General features: G+C 42.7%; 1 protein-coding gene across 1 annotated transcript in view; it reads right to left on the reverse strand.

Annotated features, from left to right (window-relative positions):
* The window catches only part of si:ch211-186j3.6 (neural-cadherin), a 168120-nt gene extending 160385 nt beyond the window's left edge, over positions 1-7735 (reverse strand). Inside the window, exon 1 of the mRNA XM_057025565.1 lies at positions 6158-7735. Within this exon, the coding sequence (XP_056881545.1) occupies positions 6158-7211 (1054 nt within the window). The 5' untranslated portion in view covers positions 7212-7735. The remainder of the gene's footprint in view (positions 1-6157) is intronic.
* Positions 7736-27182: the final 19447 nt, after the last annotated feature.

A 27182-nucleotide genomic window follows, 5' to 3' on the forward strand; every position in this document is an offset into this window, starting at 1 on the left:
CACTCAACCAGTTGATGAACCAACACTTGAGTTTAGACACACTCTCAATCCCATAGTTTCTCATGGGCTGTCTCAAGGAACTAGTGGGCATCTCCTTTGTGTTTTGGATTGTGCTGTTCCCCAGCTGGCAGATGTTGGAGCTTTACTTCCTGGATAGTTTGTTGCAGGCTACAAGGACCCTCAGCTAAATGCCTACAGTGGACGTGTCTCCTCCCTCTGTCCAGAACAGCTGCTCTTTGCCTTCAACTCTCCTTGCTGTCTGATCCTGGACTCTGTTGTTCCTCTTTGACAAAAAATACAACAAATAGAAGCCAGTTCCCTGGTTTACTGACCTCACTCGTACCCTTAGGCAACAATGCAGGCAGAACGGATTTGGAAGGAGGACACATGTCAGTCTGTTTAACACAGAACGTTAAAGGAGGAAATGTCCAAATATGTGTCCTCCATCATAGCCAATAGCTTTGAACAGTCAAGAGATTCATTTACTACTACCTAATCTGTTATTATGTCCGGTCTGATGCTTCCACCACAACCTGCAAAAAGTTTGTCTTTTCTTTCTTACAAGGTAGCATCTGTTGGGAAGAACATTTTAATACACCCGTTTCTTTTGAGGATATGCATGTTCCACCTGCACAGCCGGCTGTCTTTGAGCAGTTTGGCACTATTTCTTTGCTTACTTTCACTGCGGTAGTTAATGGCATAAAACCCCCTAAATGTCCCCTGGACATTATTTTGGCTGAGCTCCTGAAGGAGGTTCTTAACCTTGTTGGGTCCAGTCTACTTGTTTTTATCAACTTCTGTTCTCAGCTGCACTCAGACGTGCTGTGGCGAGGCCCTCATTAAAAAAAAAGCATCTTGTCACCCTGTGATGTCTAAGTTTAGACCTGCCTGTGTTTTGCCTTTTCTTTCAAAGGTGTTAAAAAACAGGATTTTATTTTTACTTATTTATTTTTTTTAACAATCACAGACATTTTTAGGGAGGAACTGGGATTTCAACATTTTCCAGTCTGGCTTAAGGTCCTGACACAGCACTGAGTCAGCTTTATTAGAGGTGCAGGATGACATTGCCCCTCCCCCCCCCCCCCCCCCCCCCCAGCAGCCTTTGATAGAGTTGCCAATGCTGATCTTGTGTCTCACCAAAAGCACCGTGTTGTGATGCGTGGCGCTGCGCTTTAGTGGTTTAGGTCTTACATAAAAATACAGGTGCTTTACTGTAATGACCAGGCCGCACTGCTCAGCACCTGCATCGCTCCCTTGTGGGGTGCCACAGGGTTTCTTCCTGGGCCCTATTCTCTTTCTACTGTACATGCTACCCCTGGAGATAATTATAACTAAACATAATTTGTCTTTCCATTTTTATACTGATGTTCTACAGATTGCTTACACGTTAAACTGACTGTATAAGGTGCATGAATCAATGGAATTTTCTACAATTTAATGATAGCAAAACAGAATGTGTTTTGTTTGGCATCTGATCCATCCGGAATGCTGCTGAAAGAGACTTTGGCACAATGGACACTTTTCTAAAACCTGAAGAAATCATGGCCATTTCACGGTGGTTTAACATTTAACAAACAGATCAATCCATGCGTTGGGAGTAATGCAACGCTCTGTGTGACGGCCTCAGCCTGTTTCTCATCTGAAACCGGTACAGCCGCTGCTGCTCGGATATTAACAAACACACCCAGTTGTGAGCACATAACACCTGTGCTTTCCTCACTCCACTGGCTTCCAGTTCATTTTAGATTTAATTTTAACCTCTTGTTTGTTTTTAAAGCCATTACCACCCTGGTTCCTCTCTATTTATCAAAGATTCTAACTATCTGCCACCAAAGCAGGGCCCAGCGGTCCTCTGGACAACTTCTGTCCGAAGCCCCAGTGTCTCATTATAAACAGTGGGGTGACCGTTCATTTTCTGTCGCTGCTCCCAGAAACTGGAACAAATTACCTCCTGATATCCGCACCACCACACATGTTGGCCTTTTTAAATCAAAACTGAAGACGAATCGTTTCAAAGCGGCATTTAACAGACTGTCATAGCCCTTTATTATTCTGAGCATCATCATTTTATCTGTATACCATGTTTTCTCTACATTCTCTTTAATCTTGCTTGATTTTATGTTTTCTATCTACACACGTCTGTTGTGAAGTGTAGCTTTCTAAAGAGTTATCTAACTAGCTTCTTGGTAGATTGCACGCTCTGTTAAAGCTACAGTCACAGTTATTCTCTTGCCTATTGGAAGGCAAAGGCCTTTCATCCGAGTCCCTGATCGCAGCACAGGATATTCCCAACTTCAGTATCACAGCCAAAGCATCTTGGCTGCGCAAATACTTCACAAAACTGGAAACCACAGAACTCTGCTGGCCACAGACACATTTTGGGTGGCTACCGTCTGTAGCTATTCTACACTGTCACCCGGTGGTGCAGGAAAATGACCAGTGGTTGATTTTCATCACTAGTATTATGAGGAGCATTATAGCATTACTGGGACTTGCTGGAGCTCCGGGTCCCATTTGAGCCCAGTCTTCAAGTGTCTCTGGAGAACCCTTTTAATGAGCAAGTCACTGTCATATCATATGTTACATATGAACCTTTGAAAGTTACTTTAACATCCACAGCGGTGGGCTGAACTTTTCATCAGGATTAATAATTACCGCTATCTCATCTGACCTACTGTCAATTTCAGGGTGTTCTAGATGTTGAGGCTCACAAATAATAATTTTCCCTTTAACTTCTCACATAGCTAACTTTTAATATATGTCCAATTGCTTCAAATTGTTACCTGGTTTTGAGAATTATCTGTATTAAAGCTGGAATAGTCTCCACTTTCAGTCATTCAAGACTATATAAATGAACCTTTCTTAATGAGGGTGAACTCAAGTGCACAATATTGCTCACATCACATCCATTAAATGGAAATGAGCGGGATTTTTTATCCACCTGAGTACACATTGGACCCTGTGGTTTGTCCTTTGTACATATTTAATTGTCATAAAGTGTCATTTGAGTATAAAATGCTATAATGGAGCTGGAAGGTTGTCAGAAACACAGAATAATTTATTTACCACCAGTGGACAATCAAAGCCAATGTAGTTTATGATCTGTTAACTTCATGCATACAAAGAATGTGTGTGTGTGTGTGTGTGTGTATGTGTGTGTGTGTGTGTGTTGGGGGGAGGGATCTTTGAGCAGAATCTTCTATTTGTAGTATATAATACTGGGCTTTAGATTTCCCATTTTTATTGGGGGAAAAATACTTTAAATGACTTATTATTTATTGTTCACTTTGGTTACTTTGCAGATCAAATGCTACATCATCGCTGCAGGTGGGGAGTTGAGTGTCATTGAAACGGCTTTTCTCCCGCCACACAGAGACTGAGGTTTTACTAAAGAGGGACGGGGCTTTCACGGTGTCTACGCTGATCTAGGATGAACTGTTACAAAGTGGAATCCTTTATATTTGTTTGTGCCACTTTCAATCCGCACATTACAGTAAATATAGAGTATTTCAAATGCTTATTTGTCCCATATGATCTAATTTATTTGACAGTGCGGCCACTCCCTCAGATGCACTTTCTGACTCCTGCAGCTGGATCTCTGCACATGTTCAGGACAAAAGCAGGTAACCAATTCCAACCAATCCGATGTAAAAGCGGGTTCTTCATAAAACGCACGTAAACGTAGAGTCGCACAGGTAAAACTGTCATAAATTCAGAGACATGTGCCTGTGTGACACATCATACTGAATAAATGTTGACCTGAAGCCATGTGGTCATTTTATGCTGTGTGCTCAGGCTGGGGAGGGGGGGGGTCGATCCTGGGACAGAAGAACAGGGTCGATTACGATGATCCAGCATGGTACAAGGGAAGTGGACCTTGTGTAAATGAATCCTCAGAAGCTCTCTCACTCACTGTGTGTTAAAATGTGTCTCCACTCCAAACAAATCCCTGCAGTACGAGTGAAAATGAGAGCGAGAAAGTAAGAGAGCGAGCGAGACAGAGAGACAGACAGAGAGAATGAGATGGGATTACAGGGATAATGTGAGCAGATGGAGGGAGGTCTACGCTCCATCAGGGCTCTCCACTCCAAATGGATTAAAAGACTTCAATGGAGTCACCGACAAGTCAATGGCTCCTACGTTCTTCACACTTGAGAGCTACAGCTGCGCTGTGCTCATCCAGTCTGCAGCCCTGCCTCCACTCACCTTCTGCTAGACGCCAAAATTCAAACTTCTACATCAAAGTTGTCCTATCAAACCCATCGGCACACTTATGTGGACTTACTGTATTACACACAGAGCTGCTCTGGAACACATCTGAACGCCCAAGCAACTATTTCTGTCAAGTGGCTAAGCCTCTAATACACTTATCTATTTTACACACAATATATGGATCATCCTTATCTTAACTGGTCGGATAAAGATAGATTACACATTGAAATTACGCTGGAAGGTTTTTTGTGCGAACCAGCAGGACGCGGACCCCCACAAAGCGCACTTAATCACATAATATCCACTGAAACCATAAAAGGTATTTTTATCACGTTTAATCTGTTGGAAAGACATTACCTATATTATAAATTATTCATTGATACAGCATCAGCAACTTTCCTTCTTTTTTTATAAATTGAAGCAATGACTTTATGCTACTGAACAGAGTCCTTCAGCTGTTTTGACCTCACTTTTTAAAGCAGAATTAAGTTGTATGGAACATTTCAGATATTTTTACCGCTTCACATTTCAGCTGCTGCCTTAATCTGGTGTGTGTATGTGTGTGTGTGTGTGTGTGTGTGTGTGTGTGTGTGTGTGTGTGTGTGTGTGTGTGTGTGTGTGTTTTAAAGGATTTAAATGTTTGGATTAACAGAAATACCTCATACAACCTTGTTTTTTAAAAAAGACCCCTTTAAAATACATTTCCAAATGATTAATTTCCTGAAAAGGCAGTGGGCGGATGCTCCTTTGACAGCCTGTCATGTTTTCTCCTCTTTTACTTTTCCGTTCAGTCTTTCTGCTTTTTCTCTTCTCCCCATGACAATACACTCATGACAGAAACTCATTCCGTTTCATTTCTAAAGGAAAACACAACTCGGTATAGAAGGAAAATGTAAAATAATTTACAACTTGTGACAGGGTAGAGAACGTCACCTTGGAGGCTCCGGCGAACAGAGAGGCTACAAGTGTCACATTTAAAAGTCTCACTTCCAATCCAATTCAACACGTCTGTTCCTATTTTTATTTTTGTGTCAGTTTCATTGAAAATACATCATCAACCATCACATGTTTTTGAAATCAGATAGATAGATAGATAGATAGATAGATAGATAGATAGATAGATAGATAGATAGATAGATAGATAGATAGATAGATAGATAGATAGATAGATAGATAGTGTAAAATGATGGAATCTGGAATAGCTACACACACACACACACATCCCTTACCATGTCAATAACCACAGACCAACAGTGACATGAACCCAATTCTATTCTCAACCTTAAAACCATGTCTTCACAATCAAACAGTCCTTCAAAGTTGGCTAAAATGTCCTCTCTTCCCAAAAATGTCCTCACTTTACTCGAATGAGTATTTTGGTCCTCGGAATGTAGCATAGACAAGAACACACGCGCACACACACACACACGCAAATCAGCGTATAAATCATCATCAACCATGTTGACGTGTCTACCTGGTCCCCAGTTGAACTTGAGTAGAACATTCTGAGCACTCGTACTCAGAAAGGATGGGCTTATATAAATAGAATAAATAAAAAGGGGTATTACAAACTGAGTTCATGTTAAAAAAAAAAAAAGTCGTTCATATCCCATCAGCTGTTGTGTTTTATTTATATTTCAATCAGGGCAACCTGCCATCAACATATAGGCAGGTCAATGAATCCTATAGAAAAGAAAATGGAGCTGCAAACCTCGGAGGGTTCAGGGGTCCCTCCAACCTTATTGGAAATACTACACAAGCAATTTATCACTGATGACCAGCGGGAGCGACTGGAATCTACCCGAGATCTTCGTCTTCGTCTGTGCTGCGCATTTACGCACAACTACTGAACAGCGACATGGGCAAGAGTGGAGATCTGAGCAGCAACAGAATAAGTTTTGCTTAAATGCGCGCGCGCACGCACGCACACTCGCCCGCTACACACCTCTTTTGTCTTGAATTTTGACGGTCATCTCCACCAGCGGCTCGGTCTCTCGGTCAAGTTTCCGTGATATGATTATATCCCCGCTATCCCGGCTCACGCTGACCGGTGAGCTCTCCGCATCGGGCTCCACCAGCTCGAAGGCTGCCGACTGAAACCTCACCGGGTTCAGGTTCATCACCACCGACCCGATCCCTGCGTCCTCAGACACACTGATGAATATGGGGTTGTCTGTTTGCATCACTGATCTGGACTTCCGCTCTGGCCTTTTGGGGTTTGATTTAGGGTTCCACTTCGCCTGCTCGGGGTTCGGGGGGAGCGTCACGGGCCACTGCCGTGGATTGATCTCGATTGACACGCACTTGCTTGTGCGCGGAGGCCACCCGCGGTCACGAGCAAATAGTTTGAACTTTATGGGTTCCTCCTGACCGAGGATTGAATCGACCAACAGGATGTCTCCTGTTTTGGGCACCGCGTAGAAACTCCCATTTCGAGGCACGGTGAAGTAAATGAGCTCCGCGTTCTTCCCGCTGTCTCCGTCCCGCGCGGTGGCCGCGTAGATGGATGTGCGGAGCGCAGTAGCATCACCCAGATTCAGTTTCACAGCTTCAACGGGGAACACGGGTTGGTGATCGTTGGTGTCCAGAACGTCCACCTTGATCGACGCAACCTCCCCGACTATTGGGGACATTCCATCCTCCCGTCCCGAACACTGGCCGCAGCACAAACCGAGACCCAGCGTGTATTCAGCCCGTTCTTCGCGATCCAAAACCCCGCATGTCTTCAGTAAGACGTGACCTCGTTTGTGGTGAGAAAAGACGCGGAAATTCTCGCTCCCGTCTCCCATGAGTCGAAACTGCGCCGTGGCCGTGTCGGAATCTCCGATATCGCACAGCGTCTGTGAGTTTAACCGCTTCATCGGGACGCTCAGTCCGTTGACCCGAGAGCCCGGCGACGAGTTCTCAAATACGTGTCCGTGGAAGAACGGCACCTGTTCCACGGTCTTGTTTCCGAGAGCGCACGGAGCCAGAAAAGTGAAAAACGTGAGCCAAATCATGTTTGGATGTTTTCCGAACTCCGGTACATTAAAGTGCTCAGGAGACTCTGGAATCCGTGGAGCAACTCATTCCCTTCCCGAACCTCCTCTCCTTTCTCTGAAATCCAAAAGTTCCATCCAACTGGCACCGCGCTCAGCCTCACGCGTGTGAACTTTCGGTTGTGCGTCTCCTCCTCTGCTCCTCCAGCCTTCGCAGTAACGCCGCTGTCTCTCTGTGCGCGTCACGCAAAATGTTTCCAACGGCACGAGTGCGCGCTCCGTCCCCCTTCCTCGCTCTCTTTCGCGTGTGGTGCATCCGACCGATCTCACATCACGTTTAATCCCTCTTGCGTCTGAGCGGCTGCAAATTGTGCGCACCCACACATCACTTCCAGACGGCTCTGCGCTCTTTTTCCTTTTTCTTTTTTGAGATCAGAAATCAGTTTGAATCCTTCGGATGAAGCTCACTAAGACGTGATTCGTCGCGGAAACATCTAAGAGGCGGCAGATTTACGCACGTCCACCAGTAACAGAGTGCTGCGACAGAATGAAATCAACTTCTCAGCAGTGGAGCAGGGAATCAACTCGTGTTCCAAACACCCCCGCAGTCATAATCAAAAGCGAAGGTGTGCGTGTTTGTGCCTGTGCGTGTGCGTGTGCATGTTAGCCTGTCCGACCGTCCTCTGGGACGCAATCCGACCTCCCTTTAGTGATCAATGTTTAGTCTTGCACGTTCAGATCAATCACTCTTCTCCCCAATAACCCACCAGACCATCGACTTAAAATAATGTTTAAATCGATCACGTGGAAACGCCCCCGCGAGGCTTCTCGTGGTGAGGGGTTTCTTATACAGACAATAAAGATTGCAGCTCCAGAAGGGATGTCAGTCCAGCGAGAGTGCGCTGCTTGAACTGTTCATCACATTCCGTCTTCTCTCTCTCTGGGCGTTTCACAGCTCCCAGCAAAGCATGAACAGCCTCAAATTTAATATTACAGATATTCACTGTCATAAACTGCATCAGCTTCCACGTTCATATCACCTCCCTGCGTGGAAATACACTTCAATATAGGTCTACCAAGGCCCCCAAATCTTTCCACGTGGATCCAGGTTAATAAATCTGTGGATCCAACAACAATACAGTCGTTATCTTCTCCAGCGCAGCTTTTTCCTGCTGTTTCGACATAAACTCTGCAACGTTTGCAGTTTCTAAATTTTAATTAATCAGGACCACCGACGTGACTCCGTGTTTATATATTCAAATTTATGTCAGTGTTGGGATACATTTCCCACAGATTTCAGTGTAAAATCCCGATTTGACTTGAAGAGTATGTTGCGTTTTATTGCTTTAAACCAAGTGTTTGGGCTGGATCATCAGAGGTTTTCACACTGTTCTTTGCTTCTGTGTTTCTCATCATAAAATGAGGTAAGTCCAGACTTTTGGTTGGTTAATATATTTGCTAAATGAGCTGAACATGTTCAATTCAGATATTTGATTTCGCTGAAATTTACTGTCTAAAGCTGCAGTGGAGACTGGGAGGTCTGCACAGCTTGTGATTTACAGCTGTTATAGAGGGAATCAAAGAACTCCATCGCATGAAATATATAAAGCGTAAAAGCAGAAATCTTTAACTATGATAGATGGATCACAGCAGATACACCGATCATGTTCAGCCACCAAACACATCAACCTGCTGTCTGGCTGGGTGCTGAACATTATTTTAAAAATGACACGTCGAGCATAAAGATCATGTGAGTTCGCTCCCCTGAAGCTGGGAATCAAAGTGTGGAACAGCCCCTCCAATCAGAGATGAGTTGCTCATCAGGTTGGAGAGTGTCTCGTATTATGGGGTTCTTTTTTTATCAAGTGACAGGAAATGAAGAAGTAGAGAGGCAGATTACATCTCCAGTCTCATGGAGGAACTCCTCAAACATTTGCCTGAAGAAGCTGGCGGAAGCAGTAGAGCCCCGCTGTGACTGTTTCTGCAGGACCCCCAACATGCAAGGATGAAGATGAGACAGGTGGGATGATTGGCAGATGGGATCTTCCCCACACAGGCATGGATCACTTAGTGCGTCCTGACTAAATGCACATGTGAGTGTCAAAAATAAACCTGTTGGATACACATGAATGTTAGAAAAAATGTGCTGACATCTCCTTTTGTCCCACCCAGTAACACAAAAATGTCCCTCACAAAGGCTGCAGAGTTGAAAATCTAGTTCAGGTGTCAATCGTGACCTTCCGCACTCATTTTTATTGAATCAGATTTTTTTTTTTTAAATCAGAGGAATAAAAACACGTTCATTAGTCTGCTGAGAACTGAATAAATCATCAGACACCATCTCTGAGGCAAAATAATTTGAGGGAAATGTTTAGTTATGAGTTTGTCCTATTGATTAGCACAGCCAGGCACCAGAGGATGATGTGGACATGTTTGCCTCACGTTTGTTCAGCCAGCCTGCGTATAAAGATCACCGAGTGTTGACATCACCACAAATTGGCATTGATCCCCTCTGTCCATGTTCATTGAGAATCAGGATAATCCATCTAATCAGCAGAAAAAGGGTTGAGTGTTTGCAGGTTTTCTTCTTCTTTTTGCTATTAATCAATCTGTTTCAGGCTATTAATCAAACAGATATCAGGTCAATCTGCACATTGACCTGATATTTTGAAGGGGAGTTAAATATGCAAGATGAAAAACAAATAGAAAATAAAACAGCAATAACCTTTGTTTGCTGTGCCCAGAAAGGTAAAAAATTGAATGAAAATGAAATGAAAACTTAGATTTAAATCAAATTTGTCGCGCATTTGACAGTCTTGAATTGATTAAATTAATAAGAAATATATGTTGAGGCTCTGAAAGAATGATTTGATCTTATCATTTTTTCTTATTTTAGTATTTTTTGAGCTTCATTTCATGCTCCCATAATAACCACAGTAGATGTTTCGGTCTCATAAGGCTTATCACAGTGTGTATGTTAACGTCAGTTGTCGAGTGGTTTAATTTTGCTTGTTTTTCGCTCCAGTTTTGCTCTGTTCTGTGTTCGTTTCTGCAAAGTTTTATTTTTATTCTTTTCAAACATTAATAAAAATATAGAAAGTAAAGTCTGATGCTATGAAAGTGTATAAAAACTGTTATCTGTGTAAACACATTTTAAATCCAAAACAAGGAGGGAGAAGGAAAAGGAGATGGCAGACACCGATAGTTGTGGTGGAGTGTTAAGCCTGACTGGAGTAATATTCCCACTGTGATAGTGATAATGACTTCATGAGAATCAGGCTGCATCATCTCTTCCTCTCATCTCGGTCTGTCTCGGCACATTATTGGAGGATTTTAAATAAAGCTCAATTTGTATACAGATCTTTCCGTCGTGGTGTCTTTTTTTTTTGAAAATATTTGAAATGCTGTAGCCCTTTTTCAACAGGGTTCATAAAGGTTCCGGAACCTTTGAAGGGTCCCTGTTTGGGAATGGGGTGTGTTTTTCTCGGTCCCAGCTTGATTGAGGTCCTTTGATGAAGTCTACAAACATGTCTGGTTTGTAAAGGTGACAATATTTCACTTTTGGTGATGAAGTGCGGGTCTGTTTAAACATATTCAGTAGGGCCAAAGGGACAACATCATCCACAGAAAGCTCAAAGCCTCAGGCCTCTGATTCTGACCCTCTCCCCACCTGACTGCTCATAGAAATTCACCACATAAAAGTTATGAACAGAATAAGTGAGCAAGGGCAGCCGTGGAGGAGTTCCACCTTCCCGGGGAACAACCTCAACTTATGCTCCTATAATACAGGGATGGCTGGTGCTTAGTCAGGGTCTACCCACTCTCATTCCTGGATCCACAGGGGACATCTGTGTACACGATCATAAACATTTCCATATCTCCAAGTCACATGTAGACTGGGAAGGAAAAGGAAAGCTATTGTTCCCTTCCAGTGCCCTAGCTCGACCAGCCGGGTGATGGAGTCCCCAGAAGAAAGACCCAGTAGTATCTTTCCCAAGGATTCCAAACAGGGTGGGAGCTCCAGCCTGCTGTTTAAAACATATGAACAAACAGTCAGGATCCATTCCCCAAACCGAAGGTGCAGGGAACCAACGGTGAAGCCCAACATACTGGAAGATAGTTGGGGGCCTGATAATAAGCCTTCACCAGCTCTCCACCTCTCACCTGGTGCAACTCCAGCTGGGATTGTATCACACCCTGGTGATTTCTCCTGAGGGTGGTGGGTCTGCTGGAAGACAGACCCACGTTACTGAGCCTTGGGAACCCTCCAGGCTAAATACACTGATCCTTGTTATTAACTTTATTCATAAGGCTCTTGGTGAACTGCACATATCTGACACTTCACCTTGAACCAGTTTTCCTTGGGCGGCCTTAGCAGGGGCCAATTGCCCCAGACAATGCAGCTTCTGGGCTCATTAGGGAACATTTCCACCATCATGAGGTGGCGGTTCGCCGAGGAAATTCAAGATAGCTCATAAATAATGATGAGAAAGAAAATCCGAATTTCTTTTCCACAACATCAAGTGCCATCTTCCATACATCAACGGAGAGACAAAACAGAAACAAATATGAATGAAAAATGACAAATAATCAGTGCAGTTGTTGCACCTTCTTCCTGCACAACTACTGAACAACACAACGCTGCCGACACATCCCAACGCGTAACAGCCAAGTGTGACATTGGAGTGACGCATAAAAAATAATTTAAAGATGGATGATGTATGATTCTGCCCTCAGTTTTAACAGTTTTTCACTTTTGCCACCATCTCGCCACCGTTCCAGTTCCCGTTTGTATCAGGGCGGTTAAATTCTGCTGTAATCCTGCTCACCAACAGTACCGCTGAAGAACAGACACTGCCGCTCTGGTTGGTACAGTGTTTGGCAGGAAAACAAGCAGAAGGTGAGTTGATTACCCAGACATATAATTCCTCTCTCTCCCACCTGCAACAGGCTAGACATCATGGGAAATATCTTAATATGATGATAAAGAAAACAGAGACGGGGAAAAAAAATCTTCAATGGTGCTTTGGAGAGCTGCCAGACTGACAGCTGCAAACACAATCTGGAGATCCACTGGGCTCCAAATTGAGTATTATGTTAGCGTGTGTGCACGCTTATCTTCTGTGTCAGGAAGTACACAGACATACAGTATATGGGGGGAAGGGGGGGGGGGGGGGGGGATAACCTGGACCTTTGAGTCTGGCAAACACAACATACGTGACATCCCATTTTACAGTCACAGTCTTATCTTTTATTTGGAACATACCAATAATCTGTTACCTGCCATCTTGCTACTCATTATGGTCAGCTCATCCCAGCAGTCAACGAGCAAGAGGCAGGAATTCCTTGGAAACACACAAAGTGGTATTTGGATGTAATAATATACTTATATTGTGTGGTGAATATCAACCAGACCTACACTCGGATTCACCTGATGCAGCAGCTGCAGAAAACAAGGCAAACAATGGAAACAGTGAGTTTCTAAGATACTGACTATAGAGGAAAGCAAGTGGAATTTTTTTAATGCTGCAAATCAAAAACCTTTGTGCAGGAACTCAGAACGCAACAATGGGCCAACAATTAAGCTTTGTCACAAGACCAGAAAACACAATACAATAACAAGTCATTTCAACTTCAATTTGCTAACCAAACAAGCTCAACTGGACGAGTAAAGTTTTAAGTGGCTCCAGAGGAGTTCAATTTTCACACAAGTATAAAACTGGCGAGCCTTGTGGCAGCAGAAAAACATCCAACTTTGTTAAAGGTTAAAAATGTGGTTAGAGGCTGCAGCTGTCATACCACCACAACAGGAAGCAACAGCTTGTTGTTCTGTTAGTGCGTTAAATATCAAGGATTACAACCTCACTAGACTTATAATTAGATATACAGTGTCTCAAAAAAGTAAGTAATGTTAAACCCAAGATAAGTTATTTTGTTCAATACTGTAGCAACATTCTTTTTTATCTCAATAAAGTTTTGAAAAAAAGGTTATTGTAAGGTGCATTAGTCGGGTGTAACACGTTAATGATACTCATTTATTTTTTTCCTTAGCTCGATCAAGGAATCCTCACTGACGAGGTCAAACAGAAGAAAATGTTGTCATGCTGCAACTGATATTGATCTTTCTTTCCAACAGACCAATGAAAAAGTTTTAGATGTCTTCCTGACCTAATGTTTATCAAATCCCTTTGATGACAGCAAATCCCACAAGTTTGAGAAATTTCTCCTCTTTTGAAAATGCAAAGAATCTTAAAAGTGCTGTCTAATGTTGCCGATGAGCACGTCGCTAATACAGCTATGTTAGAAAATAAGCAGCTTGTTTCCTCAGACAGGACGGGACGTTAAGGCAGATCATCTTCACAAGCAAAATGCTGGTTCAAATTTTTGACTGAAAAATTTGTTTGCAGGAAAATGACTCCCGCAGTTAACACAAATGCTCATATTTTATAGATTAAACATAAACGTGCATGAACTGACACAATATCCTTTTGGTAACACATTTAGACTTTGATACCTCTCTTCATACGTAAGCACGTTAATAAGAACAGATAATATAAATTGTTGAGGTGAAAAGATCCTCCAATTAATATTTCAGCTTTTTTTGGCCCGATTGGTAGATTTCTGGATGTGAGAAGAAGAAAGGACGATGACAAGATCCTCTTACCTGTCTTGGCCTTTTCACACTTAGTATGGTGGATCGGGAAATCTACAGAATTGAGATTTGGAAAAGGAATGTGCATTCATGACTTTTAAATGTTCCGTATGTGTGTGGAGCTGGAGGACTTGATGGTGCAGGAGTGTAATGAAACATTCTAAAAGATGTATAAAGACTGACACTATGTTAAAAAGCCTTGTGTAGAGAGTTTACAAAAGTAACCACTAAATACAGAGGAGATCCATTGTTGCAAAAAAGAAACATTTGCTTTCTTCTGATAATACATTTGCTTACTGGCATTTACAATGTAAAGCAATGAGGAACTAAGGAAAAGCCAGGAGCGAGCTGAGCTGTGGGAGCCAGAGCCACTCTTCCACTGATATTGCTGTGGGCAGTTCACCCATTTGTTAGAGGAGGAGTTCAGCATGTAGCTTTTTAATAATTGACATTAAAACATCTGCCCGGTGGATTGTTGCTGAACTCCTACTGAACAGTCGAAAAATTGCATTGCGGTGTGAAGAGCAAACGTGCCCATGAGCCTCCGGCGCACATGTATGAGCGAGTTAGACCCTCAAACCGGGTCAGGAAAAGCTTACAACCCTTATAGGGAAAAGAAGAAATCTGAAGAAGAGCCAAGATGAGGGACCCGTCTTCCTGGGATGGACAGACGCACAGTAGATTTCCAGAAAACATCAACATGAACATCAGTATACAGTATATAGAGATAAGTCCATGGCCCAGGTGCACCTTGAGATGTCCTCATATGGGGAGATTGGGCCCACCCATGACCCGTACCCAGGATCAGCAAGACATTTATGTAGCAAATTTTAGCTTCATATACTGTGTCTCCCCTAGAACAACTAGCATATTGATATTGATGTGATAAGAGTACCATTAGATGTGTTTTGTTAGATTGCCTAAATCAGCAGTGCTCAGACTTTTTTAGCATGAGCTATTTATGAAATGATCGACCCTTTATATTTATTTAGAAAATCATCGAGGATTCTTACAACTTATGTTGATGTACGTTGCCTAACCGCATATGTTGCACAACAGAACATAATTAACTATGTACAGTTTTTGCCTTTGTGAAAAACAACTTGGACTTTCCCTTTCTTAAGTTTAAGAAAAAAAAAACAAAAGCGAAAAAAATCGCAGTAACAAACTGCACAGTGACCAAAGTGTCAACAAAATTCAGATGTCATCTGACTAGCTGCCCTGTAGATTAATCAAGTGACGGGACGGATGATAGGCTGACGTCTGTGTTTTTAATGTCACGCGATCTACCGATAGTACCTTGGCGATCCACCGGAAGATCGCGATCGACGTATTGACCACCCCTGGTCTAAACCATCGGATGGGAAATTCATTTGACTCCCAGCGAGTCCCTGGGAGGTCTCTTCTACCTTACCCAGGGTGCATCTGGTTATATTACGTGGGTTCAGAGGATAGAAATATTCTGTCTCTACTTTTTAGGAATGATGGTTTCTCTCCGGCCTCCAGCTCATACCGAGACAGTTGGCAGCTGTGTGAAGTGGCTTGGACAAAGACCAGCTGCTCTAAATCTGAGACTGTGAGGTAGACTCCACTGCGGATCGGAGTTGAAATGTCTTGGATTTTTGTTCAAAATCGAGGGGGAAAAATGAAGCGGGACACTGACAGGATATAGAGGCCCCACCTGCCTTAACGTGGTTACAAGAGTCTGTTTTAGCTACTTCTCGTCAAGCGTAATCAGTTGAAGAGGTTTGAGTCAGAAAGCCTCCGGGGCGAGCTGGTTCAGGGAGCACCAGACCCCAGGACACGATGGAGAGATTATAACTCTGGGCTGGCCTGGGAAAGCCAATGGATTCCATCAGAGGCGCTGGTGGAAGTGGCTGAGGAGTGTCTGGGCCTCTGTGCTGAGGCTGTTACCCCCTACGACTCGGATAAGCAGTAGGAAGAAAAGACAAGACTTGGGCTTCCAGTTCAACTCAGGAGATGTTGGAAAGGCTCACCAACAAAGAAATGTAGCAGAAAATCAGGAAATACATACGGTCCACTGGCATCAGTGTCTATGTCCTTTGGCCATCAACTGTGTTACAGTTTGGTGGACTGGACTCCTCCCCAGTGAGCCGTGTATATCTTCTCCTTTGCTGGTGGACAATCTGCTTCCACTGTCCTCTAATCCTTTGTCTCATCCGACCGTCCATTCGACTGGTCTCTTCAAGAATTTACAGATATCACTAACCTGCCCCCTGGCCTCAGTGGAGGAGGTGGGAGACAGGAGGATATGGGCTTGGTTGTCACTTTGGATCATTCCTTCATCTGAATAGGTAAATATACTGCTTATAAAGTGAGGATCTTAAATACACAATCAATGTCCTTCAAACATTTTACACAGTTATTGCCTATCTGTAATTGTGTTATTCACCCACAGAGCACAGAAAATGTATTTAGGCCAGTCTGCTCCCAGTTCCTGCTCTAGGATGATCATCATAATCATCAGTGCTGCTGTGATCAGACTGCTGCCCCCCCCCCCCCCCCCCCCCCAGGGGACTCCATTTGGTCAATTAGACACTGTGAGGAAGTTACTGTTACTCTTTATTAGTTTGTCCTCTTCACGATGGAGTGATAGAATGAACAAAGTCAAGCAAAGGCGTTTGTTAGCTGCCTATTATACTGTGACATTCAGCCGCATGACTTGTTTATAGTGACAAAAGCCTCATAAAATATAAAGTAGAATGAGAGTTGACTGTCCGTGATAGAATCGGAGGCAAGAAAGGCAACCATAGAAAGGAAAACAAATGTATTCACCCTTTGCTTGACAAAGTTTTCAGAATAACAATTAGAGTATATGAAATATAAAAACTAATGATCAGGTCTGTCATACACAGAGAGCAGTGGGCTGATTATGTGCATGAAACAGCACTTAGAGAGCATAATTAGACAAGTCTGGCAGTGGTGATATCAGCAGCCAGAACAGTAGAGGTTCCCTCTTAATGAGGCTTGTCATGATACGCTCTGCCTGTAGGCTGCGATCTGACACACACGCAGGCACACACACACACACACACGCTGGCCAGGTTATACCTCTACACTTCTTCAAATAAATATTTAGGTGCCACCCTAACTTAACCTTAACCTCAACCAAAGGATAAGAAATATCAACCACAAGCTTAATTTATCAATTTTGGTTAACATCACACACTTTCCACAAATTTTAATGAGTGGGTACACTAATTAAACTGTAAAATCCTCATTAAGGGACCAAATATACAAAGAGACAAAGATTAACATCACCATCATCATTAAAATGAGGTCTTCAAAATGATTCGACAGCCGTAGATCAGGTCAGACGTATATTTGCACATTTTGCAAATGCACGAAGACAGTTAATCAAATGCATATTCCCATTATTCAGCTGTTAGAGGAAACAACAACATCTCTGACTATAAACTCTAGTAGATTACTCAGAAGATTGGAGTACATGCAAAATACAGTTTTATAAACACAAAAGCAGAACAGAACAAACAGCACCATCGTTCAGAAGGGAAAATGCCAATATTGAAAATGCAAATATTCATCTAAGGTGGCCACTACCACTGGGCTTTGACAGATTAGTGCTTTAAATGAGTTCTTAACAAGTTAAAATCAAAGCCAAGTAGTTTAAGAAATCAATTAAATCCGTAGGGGACTGGGCTGAGAAGGAGAGGGTTCTCGGGTCAAGCCAGGTGTTCTGGTAGTAGACACTGCCGAGGTACCCTTGTGCAAGGTACTGAACCCCCAAATGCTTACATACCCTGCCTTCGCCCATATGCCGCTGGGATAGGCTCCAGCATCCTCTCTGTGACCCCAAAAGGGATACACCCTTAAGAAATAAATATAAATATAAAAAAATATCAATGAAATCAGCGTCAACAACCCTGTTCTAAACGTGGAACTTGTTTCATCTGGCTGCCTCATCCACCCGTTCTAACCCCTCAGTTCACCTTTCTTTCACCTTTCTCTCCATTTATTTCTCTCACTCTCCATTTTTGACATTAGTCTCTCCTTTGTTTCCTTAATTTATCTCTTTTTCCACGCATACTTAAATGCCTCATTTAGACCCTTCTGAGATCCCACAGCTTTCATTGCCTCATTTTAAGGTGCAGCACCTCTGATAAGTGTTCTGATGATCAATCTGTCCATCCCTTTGTTCTCTGCACAACACCCTGCAAACAGATTAACAGATTATCCACCCTCGCTTCGAAGAAATTCCCTATTTGTCATGTTAAGTCAAGACAGGAGGTGAATGAACATATTTGACTTAGTGAATGGGGGGAAGAAGGGTAGATAGATAGATAGATAGATAGATAGATAGATAGATAGATAGATAGATAGATAGATAGATAGATAGATAGATAGATAGATAGATAGATAGATAGATAGATAGATAGATAGATCAGATAGACAGACAGACAATAATTGATAATTGTGTCTTGGTCAGAGTGAAGGCATGCTCTGAGACTCTTTCATTTTTTAAAAATAAAAATCAATACATGCGAAAGGTCACTTGTTATTTTGCTCTTTTTATTAACGGGTGTGGAAACACGCATAACAGCTCGCAGCAGAAGACCAGACCAGTTCCCTCCTCTCAGCTAAAAACAGCAACGTAAAGCTACGTTCAGATGGCGGAGACAGAATTTGGCGTGAACAACATGAAAGCACAGATCCATCCTGCCTTGTGTCAATTTCTCAGGCTTATGATGGTGTAATGGTGAGGGGGTTATTTTTCTGTCCCACTTTGGGCCCCTTCATATCCAACTGAGCATCATTTAAGCACCTCAGCACCTTGTTGCTGACCATGTTTTTCCCTTTACGACCACAGTGGACCATCTTCTGATGGCTTCTTCCTGCTGGATGTTGGACCATGTCACAAAGCTCAGATCAAACTGGTTTCTGGACCATGATAATAAGGTCAGTGTACTCCACACTCCAACCTTTTACTTGCACGGTGTACCTATTAAAGTGGCCTGTAAGTGTATACTGTATATTTGATGACTGACAGGTGGGAAACAGTGCTAGTGTGCATCCCCTCGGGCTCTAATTACCATCGGTATCCACTTTATTTCTGGCCCAATTATACCTTGTGTGAAACTGAGGTGCAGCGTTCATTTATTCATCTAACTGATCCAGCCAGACCCTTCAGGTTTCTGCTCCTCAGAGACATCAGAAGCGTAAAGGCTTAAGTTGATCAACAGTGGCAGCGCTGCACGTTGCAGCGGCTCGGATGGATTGACCTTCCACGGCCGTGAAATTCCATTGTGCAATCAAGATTTAAAACCGACAAAATAAAAAAAACATCTGAGTCCATTCCTCAGAGATTTGGCACAGGGCAGCAAATGGTGTGAAGACCAGTCTTACTGGTTGAGAATGGGCCAGTAGGCTGAGGATAATACAGATATTTTCCCTTTGTTTGATGAGCTCGATGCATCTATTGTGTCAAGAAAATAAAATATATTATATCCTCCTTCAAGGCACCATTTTGTCTCTGTTAATGATCCTAAAACAGATACAAATAAAACAGATTTAAAAGAAAGGACAGGACAAATTTATGGTGATATGAAAGGTCTGACAGTTCAGCAGGGACTCTAAATTTCGGTTTGTTTATTCTCACACACATCTGGGTGTAGATTGAGCTCATTCATTAATGTTTGATTCGGATCCTGTCCTGTCTCACACTGGACCTCTGTCAAATTCAAATTCTAGTCAGTGTTGACTGCAGATTGAAACCTTCCTCATCTGGAGATTGCTTTTGGTTTTGCTTGTTTTTTTCAATCAAATTGTAAAATCGATCGAGACAGGTCACACACATGTTGTGCAATGTTCAGCGGAGACAAGGTGAGGTTTACTCGCATGAATTTGAATCTATCTGACGGTATATGCTGAAACTGCTTCACAAGCAGAGGTTTGATGTTTGGAAATAAAGGTAGCACTGCAATTGCAACTGAATTGATGCATAACCAGTAAACCTTATCGTCTAGGGTGCAAAAAATAATAATAAATTGATGTAACAACAACAACCACAATAATTATAGGAAAAATAGACATTCTATCCTGAGAAACCAACAGTGAACGTGAGGAATTTCTAAAACACTGGTTGTTGAATCTAGGTGACACTAGCATACTTCAACTGTTGTAGTAGCACATTGTTGCTATTTACAAGTACATAACTCAGCTTAATATATTTAAATAGGCAGCAGCTAAATGTTTTTTTTATCTCCAGAGGTCATGCAAAAGCTCTGTGAAGTGAGAGTCCCACCTCCAACACATAAAAATACCAAACAGCGACAAAACATGTATTTCTCTGTTTTCCATTACAAATGTGTGATGTGTCATTTAGTGTTGAGTCAAACATGGCGTCGCAGGCCACAGAGTGGGGTTATACAGTGTGTGAAGCTCCAGTTAAGTTAACAAAAAATGAGATGAAGTGGAAATCACAGACAGAAACACACATGGTTCACACACAACACACTAGCGGCTGGAGACGCGAGACTGGCGAGCTGTGTGAATGCTGACGACTGATGATGTTGCAGGTGTACAGGTGAATGGCAGCAGGAGGCAGGTGAATGATGGCGGGAGGGAGAAGACGACCACACACAGAGATAAGAGATGACAGAGTAAACAAACAAGGAGTGAGGAGGCCTCAGTGGAGACAGTAAACAGCTGAAAACTGTAAGCAACCACGTCATCTATCCTGACTGATTCTGATTGAGATTCCAAGTAAAAGTGAGACATCGTCATGTCAGAGACAAGATCACCAGCATTGGAAACATACTGTGCTGTGTTTTTCATGTTTGGACAGAAACTTTCTGGAGATCTGTTGACAAATAAGAGTAAAGGTTCTCCACGGTGTATCTTAGCAGTGTTCCTGGACCTCTTCCTTCAAGGGGTTCTGATGGGACATCTGAGTGTTTTACTTCTGAGCAGCAGCACAAAATATAACCATAAATCACACAAAACTGAGGTTGGTAACAGTCATATTCAAGGATCATTGCATTTCTTATGGTTTCCAAGGTTTGAGCCTCAACATTTTGGACACTTTAGACTCACACAGTGTCTGGGGTACTCATAATATAATGATACAATCTGGAATGAGGCCATTTAGGGACAATTTTCTAGTGACTATCTGCCTCTTTAAACATGGAGATGGCTCACCTCATTTTGATCAGGTAGGATCATTCTTTTATTTGAATTTCTGTCACTTTTTCCTCCGAAAAAAAGAAGACTAATCCAATATCAGCCTCAACTGAAGCAGATTGTCACCTGATGCTGGCAGCAGATACAACTGCCTCACGCTGTCTTCCTGGTCTCGCTGTAATCATGTCCACAAAATTAATCAAGGTTCATTTTATTCAGCACATTTAAAATATATAAATCCAACAGTAACTTGGAGCCTTTTAGGCTATCTATCTATTGCTTCTAGGCAGAGTGAGGCAATATTCTCAATAAAAGCACTACAATAAATACAAGAAGAAGAATCGATGTGCATTCAAGAGGATGTGAAAGAGAAGGTCGTTGAAATGTGACAGAAGGGCCTGACAAGGGATCAGTTGCCGTTTTCATGTCTTTATTGATGTACGTCCTTACTACTCTATTCAGTTTCTTCAGGAGAGTCCAACGGTCCTGAAAAGGAAGTCATTTAAGATGGGACCTTTGGCTCATCACTCCCACCGTGTGATTAAGGATTATCATGCATCAGCAGTAGCCGCTCTTTTGTGAGGATGAGCGTAAGTGGTGGTCACTGCTTCTGCATTGTGTTGTAAAGGATTGACACAGGAACCAGAGTTTTGGAACACCATTCATTACTCTCCTGCTGATCACAAAACAGGAAAAAGGAACAAAATGGGGAAAGCCTGATGGGCTGGACAGGTTATACAGGGTGTCTGTTTTATTGCTACAGGATACAGGACCTCGTACACCTATAACACAAGTACTAAGTATATGAAAAAAAGCAAAATTAGATGTATTTACACAGTGTACACCATTGCCCTTGTTCGACTATCCTTCCCATACCACAGGCTAACACTGGCCATGTAAAACTCACGTACAACGTGCATGAAATCAACATTATGAACTTGCTACTAAAACGGCAGGAGAACCAGCGAAAAACACCACAGACTCCAAGAACAAAATGCAAAGCCAGGGGAGGCTAAACATAAATGTATAAGAAAAGAGAATGCAAAGTTCCCAGGCCACATGTAATACAACCTTATACATCAAGAACAACACTGGTATTTGAGCTAATTCTGCCAAACTGAGTCCTGATGCCACCACAGTGTAGACAACGGATCCATTGTTCGCTTTAACATTTTACTCCTTTAGAAACCAGAAGCACTCTGTTCACATTGAAACGCATACATAAGCCTTGTGAAGCGATCGGTACCCACTCGTTACTGTCCGCAGCCGACCAAAAATCAATACAGATGAGTTCCAACATGGCAGGTGTCCTGATGCTCTCCAGTTGAGCTCTAACAGATGGTCTTAGTGACGATGCACCTGTGACAGTTCCTCACACGATCACCCTTCATGTCATTGCAACTGCATTCAGGAACTCAGGCACAATCAACTGAAACCTTTTCTGGTTGGTCAGTGGGTTCTTAGCGACCCAATATAGGATTCCATTCAAGAGGGTGAGTTCATCACATGTCTCAGGAGCATCAGCGTTTCAGGTCTCGCTACTCTTCACCAGCAGTCACATGGGACAAGACTGCATCCACACAATCAACGGAGGCATCCACAAAGATAAAAGGCTTATTAAAGTCTGGGTGTGCCAACGCAGTACAGTTGAAGAGATCAATTTTTAAATCCCAAAAGACTTTTCACAGGCTGGGTTCCAATTCTGGGGAGTCAATTCCTGAAAACAACCCAGCCATCGCAGCTCTTAGCACTTCTCTTCTGTCCTGCAATCAAAGCATAAAAAGGCTTTGCAATCGAAGAACAGCCAGAAATAAAATGCTGGTAATACATCACCAAGGCAAGGAAAGATGTAACTTTCTGTTGCACTTGAGTCCATGCATCACCATCCATTAGGTCCTCCTTTCTAAATGTTGAAATAGTTCTAACCTTCTCCTGGTCAACAGAAACACCAGCACCATCCACCACGTGGATGGGGAAAATGCTCAGACCTGTGAAGGAAGTAGCACTGCTTATGTGACAGTTTTAGGCTGTTAGCTCCAAGTTGTCCACCAGCCTTATCGACTCAAGGTCATCTCCATGGATGGAGCACAAAAAAGGACATCATCAAGGTAGCAAAGGAGACTAGAGTTCAATCCAGCAAAGACGCTCAATATCATCATCTGCATAAAGGATGCCGGGAGGTCTGTTGTACTCATACAGCTTTAAGGGCATCGTAAAGGTCATGTACCACTTGTCAGACTCATGAAGAGGAACATTATAGAAGCGCGATTTGACAGCCTCGATACTAAAAACAGCATTACCACCAAGGGCAGCCCACCAGTCTGTCTGGCGGGGCAGAGAATGAACATCATTCACTGTCTTTGCATTAAGTAAAAGAACATCAGTACACATTTTCAGCTCTCGTGTTTTCTTCCACATAAGAACCAAAGTTGAAGCATATTCACTGACTTTGGACTTATGTCGTTCTTCTCCATGTCAGACAGCACTTTCACTTTATAATACTGTGATGGAGGAAGACGGTAATACGGCAGCCAGAAGGGAGGATTGTCTGTGAGGTACAGTACAGCCCTCTCATTGCATGGGCAGGTTAGTTAAGATGATCACTGGCAGATGAATTGGAAGCTAGAAAGCACTCAAGTATCACATGACCTGGCCTAGAACAGTAGTGCCACTGTCTGTAAAATCTGCACTATGCATGGTTTGAATGATCATCTGAACCACAGACTGTGCAGAAGCTGGAGAAATTAGTCAGTTTTGATCTTGATCACCATGCAGCCGCTATGATCTACAGCTGGGGGGGTCAACGGACGTTAGCCTGATAGTTGAGAGACTTGTTGTAGGTTTTCAAAGAGGTAGAACACAATGACAAAACTCTGTCTCTAGCAGTAGCAGGAGTGGCACCAGAAACAACCTGAGAACCGTCAAGGGATGCAAGCAGTGGTCACAGGGCTGCCAGATGTGATGATCAGATGTGATGAGTCCTAGCTAGCACACTCCTTAGATTCCATATGTGACTATCCAACCACTCGGTCTTAAGCAGCAGTCCACTCCTCGGGAGCCTTTAATTGCAATGAAGTGGAAAGATTTGGATCGGGACAATGATGAATGAACATCGTGACCACTTCAGCACTGCGATCCTCCACAGCTCTGCCTCCCCTCTGAAGGTTTCCAACAGCAGCATCGGTAGATTTATTTATACAAGTCCAATAATCCACAGCACTTTCATTAGTATGTGTGCTGCTACTGTAAAAATCTTCCAAAGGCAGATTAGAGCTCCCTAAAATAACCCTTTAAAATGCCAAATACAGCTGTTAGCATATCAGTGGTACCTAAATCAAAGTGGCTCTAGGGAGACACTTTAAAACAAGTACTGTTGTCCTGTTTGTTTGTTTGTTTGGGGGTCAGAAATTGCACAGTCATACAGGTCATTCACAACGTTAAACAAAAACTGCACCGTTAAATATTTTAGAAAACAAAAAATTCTCTCACAAACAACCTCCACCTATATAACAGAACAAGGTTCAGTCCTTGTAATGCTCAGATTACAACGTATGAAAACATGAATGAGTACATACTAATTAAAAAAATCAGATAAAGCCAGTTTGGGACAGAATGTGTTTCTCCTTTCTTCCACTTGGCTCATCCATTGTTGTTTTTTGTCTGGATGAGCTTAGATATAGAGAAATTAGGTCTATTGCTTTGGAGGGAATATTTCTAAGTGGCATTTTATCAAAGAAACTGCAGGCCTGAGCATAAAGAGTAGTCGAGAATTGTTGAAGACCACTGGTATAGTCTAAGGTATACACTGGTATACAGAGTATACCCACCTATAAGTCAGTATTGTGTACATCCACTAAATCCTCCCTGGTGTGAACCCATTAGTAGGGTCTGAGAGCCTAATCGCCCATTTTTCCCTAGGATGGTGAAGCAATGACCCATCCTATTCTGCATCTAATATGCTAATACTTGCTGCCTTTACTGATTAGATTAGATAACTTGATGATCGGCTAATGTGCCAATCAGCAGCACGGTAGGGCAAATGATGCTGAGGGAATAAATACTGGCAATTTCACTTTTACAAGTTTAGTGTTAATATTTTGCCTTTAGAATACATTATGAAGAGATTTAATGAACCAAGCTACTCAAACAAAAATTGTTTTTCACAGTTACAAATGCCAGCAGCTCAACTAATGTTAGCAGTGTTGCACCAGTGCAGTTAACCAGCAGTTCTATAAACATTAGCTCAACGCCCCTGCCCCAACCCCCCCATGAGGGAGGATGCTGATAGTGGGGGTAGATGGTGCCCCTTACATTGGTGAATCATTTAAAAGATGACACTAAATATTTGTGGTGATATTTTCATATAGAGAGAAAGTGTGTGTGTGTGTGTGTGTGTGTATGCACGTTTGTGTGTGTGTGTGTGTGTGTGTGTCTAACAGGGAATACTAAAATAGTTTTCAGCTATTGAAAACCAAATAACTTATTTCAAATCAAAAGAAATTATTTATTTTTTTAAAATATGGTCAAATATGAACAAGGTTGCATTGGTAAATTAAGATTCAAATTATTTTATCTAAATAAAAAATGGCTGGTTGCCCATGTTTTCTTTGTGTTAAATATATTTTACATTCATGCACATTTTCATCCATAAACTAAATTGAGTAGTTATATGTGTCACAGTTTCTAAAACAAAATGTTTTTTCTTGGATGCTTTTTTAAAAAGTGCAAAAATTGAGAGTTTGTCCACTTCTCCAGGGACCACTACGCTGTTCATTAAGACCTTAATTAATCTCTAAAGGTAAAAGGGTTTTTTTGCTCTGATTGAACAACTTCAATCAATTCATGACTCCTCTCAACTAAGAAAACTATCTTGCATTTCACAGATGACCCACTACCCAGATCCTGGTCAAGATTTGGGACCCGATACTGCAGTGGTGAACTTACTCCACAGTTCTGGATCAGTTCTTCAGTTGTTATTGTGAGATTCAGAAAAGGAAAAAAACAGAAAAGTTGTCCATCCGTCCATCCATCCATCCATCCATCCATCCATCCTCCATCCATCCATCCATCCATCCATCCATCCATCCATCCATCCATCCATCCATCCATCCATCCATCCATCCATCCTCCATCCATCCATCCATCCATCCATCCATCCATCCATCCATCCATCTTTTTCCACATAATCCAGGTCCCTAACCCTAACCTGGCCGCAGCAGTGGATTCCCAGAGCTTCATCTACCTGGACACTTCCTCCAAGTTCTTCTAGGAGGATCTCAAGGTGTTCCCAGACCAGCCAAGTGACATTGTCACTCCAGGGCATTCTGGGTCATCCCCTGGGTCCTCTCCCATTGGGACATCCTCCCTGGATGCCTATCTCTGATACAAATGCCTGAGGTAGCTCACATGGCTAATCTCAATGTGGATCAGTGGATCTACTCTACCCTGTCCATAGGGTTAACAGAGCTCCTCACCATATCTCTCAGGGTTCTCCCTGCCACCCTACAGAGAAAACACATTTCAGCTACTTGTATCCAGGGTCTTCTTTCAGTCATGATCCAAAATTAATAGGTGAGGGTAGAAACTGACTGGTAAATTGAGTGCTTCGACTTTCAGTTCAGATCTTTCATTACTGACACAAACTGATACAACATATGACTGTAACACTGCCTGTCAGGCTCAAGATTCCCCACACTCATGAACAAGAACGGAAGAGATCACTTCTTTGCGGTGGAGAACCTTTGCCTTGGACTTGACCCCGAGGAGCCACTAAAACAGCATAATTTGCAAAAAGCAGCAATGAAATCCAGTGGCTCCTAATCCAGACCCAGAGGAGTGTGATCCCCAATAGTTGGAACGGACCCTTCACTCCCCCTTTTTGAATAGTGGCATCACCACCCCAGTTAAAAGTGCAGAGGCAGTGCCTCCAACTGTCACGCAAATCTGCAAAGGTGTGTCAGCTAAAACAGCCGCAAAACATCCAGAGACTTGGGGTATTCATGGCAGGTTATATCCACCCCTTGTGCTAAGCCCCAGAAGTACCTCAGTGACTTCAGTTTGAATGACAAGTCAGCCTCTGGGTCCCTAGCCTCTGCTGCCTATGGAAGTTGTGACTGTGGGATAGAGGAGATCCTCGAAGTATCCCTTCCACCGCCCGACAATATCCCAAGTCAAGGAGA

This window comes from Takifugu flavidus, chromosome 2 (genome assembly GCF_003711565.1).
Source record: "Takifugu flavidus isolate HTHZ2018 chromosome 2, ASM371156v2, whole genome shotgun sequence".
Taxonomy (NCBI): Eukaryota; Metazoa; Chordata; class Actinopteri; order Tetraodontiformes; family Tetraodontidae; genus Takifugu; species Takifugu flavidus.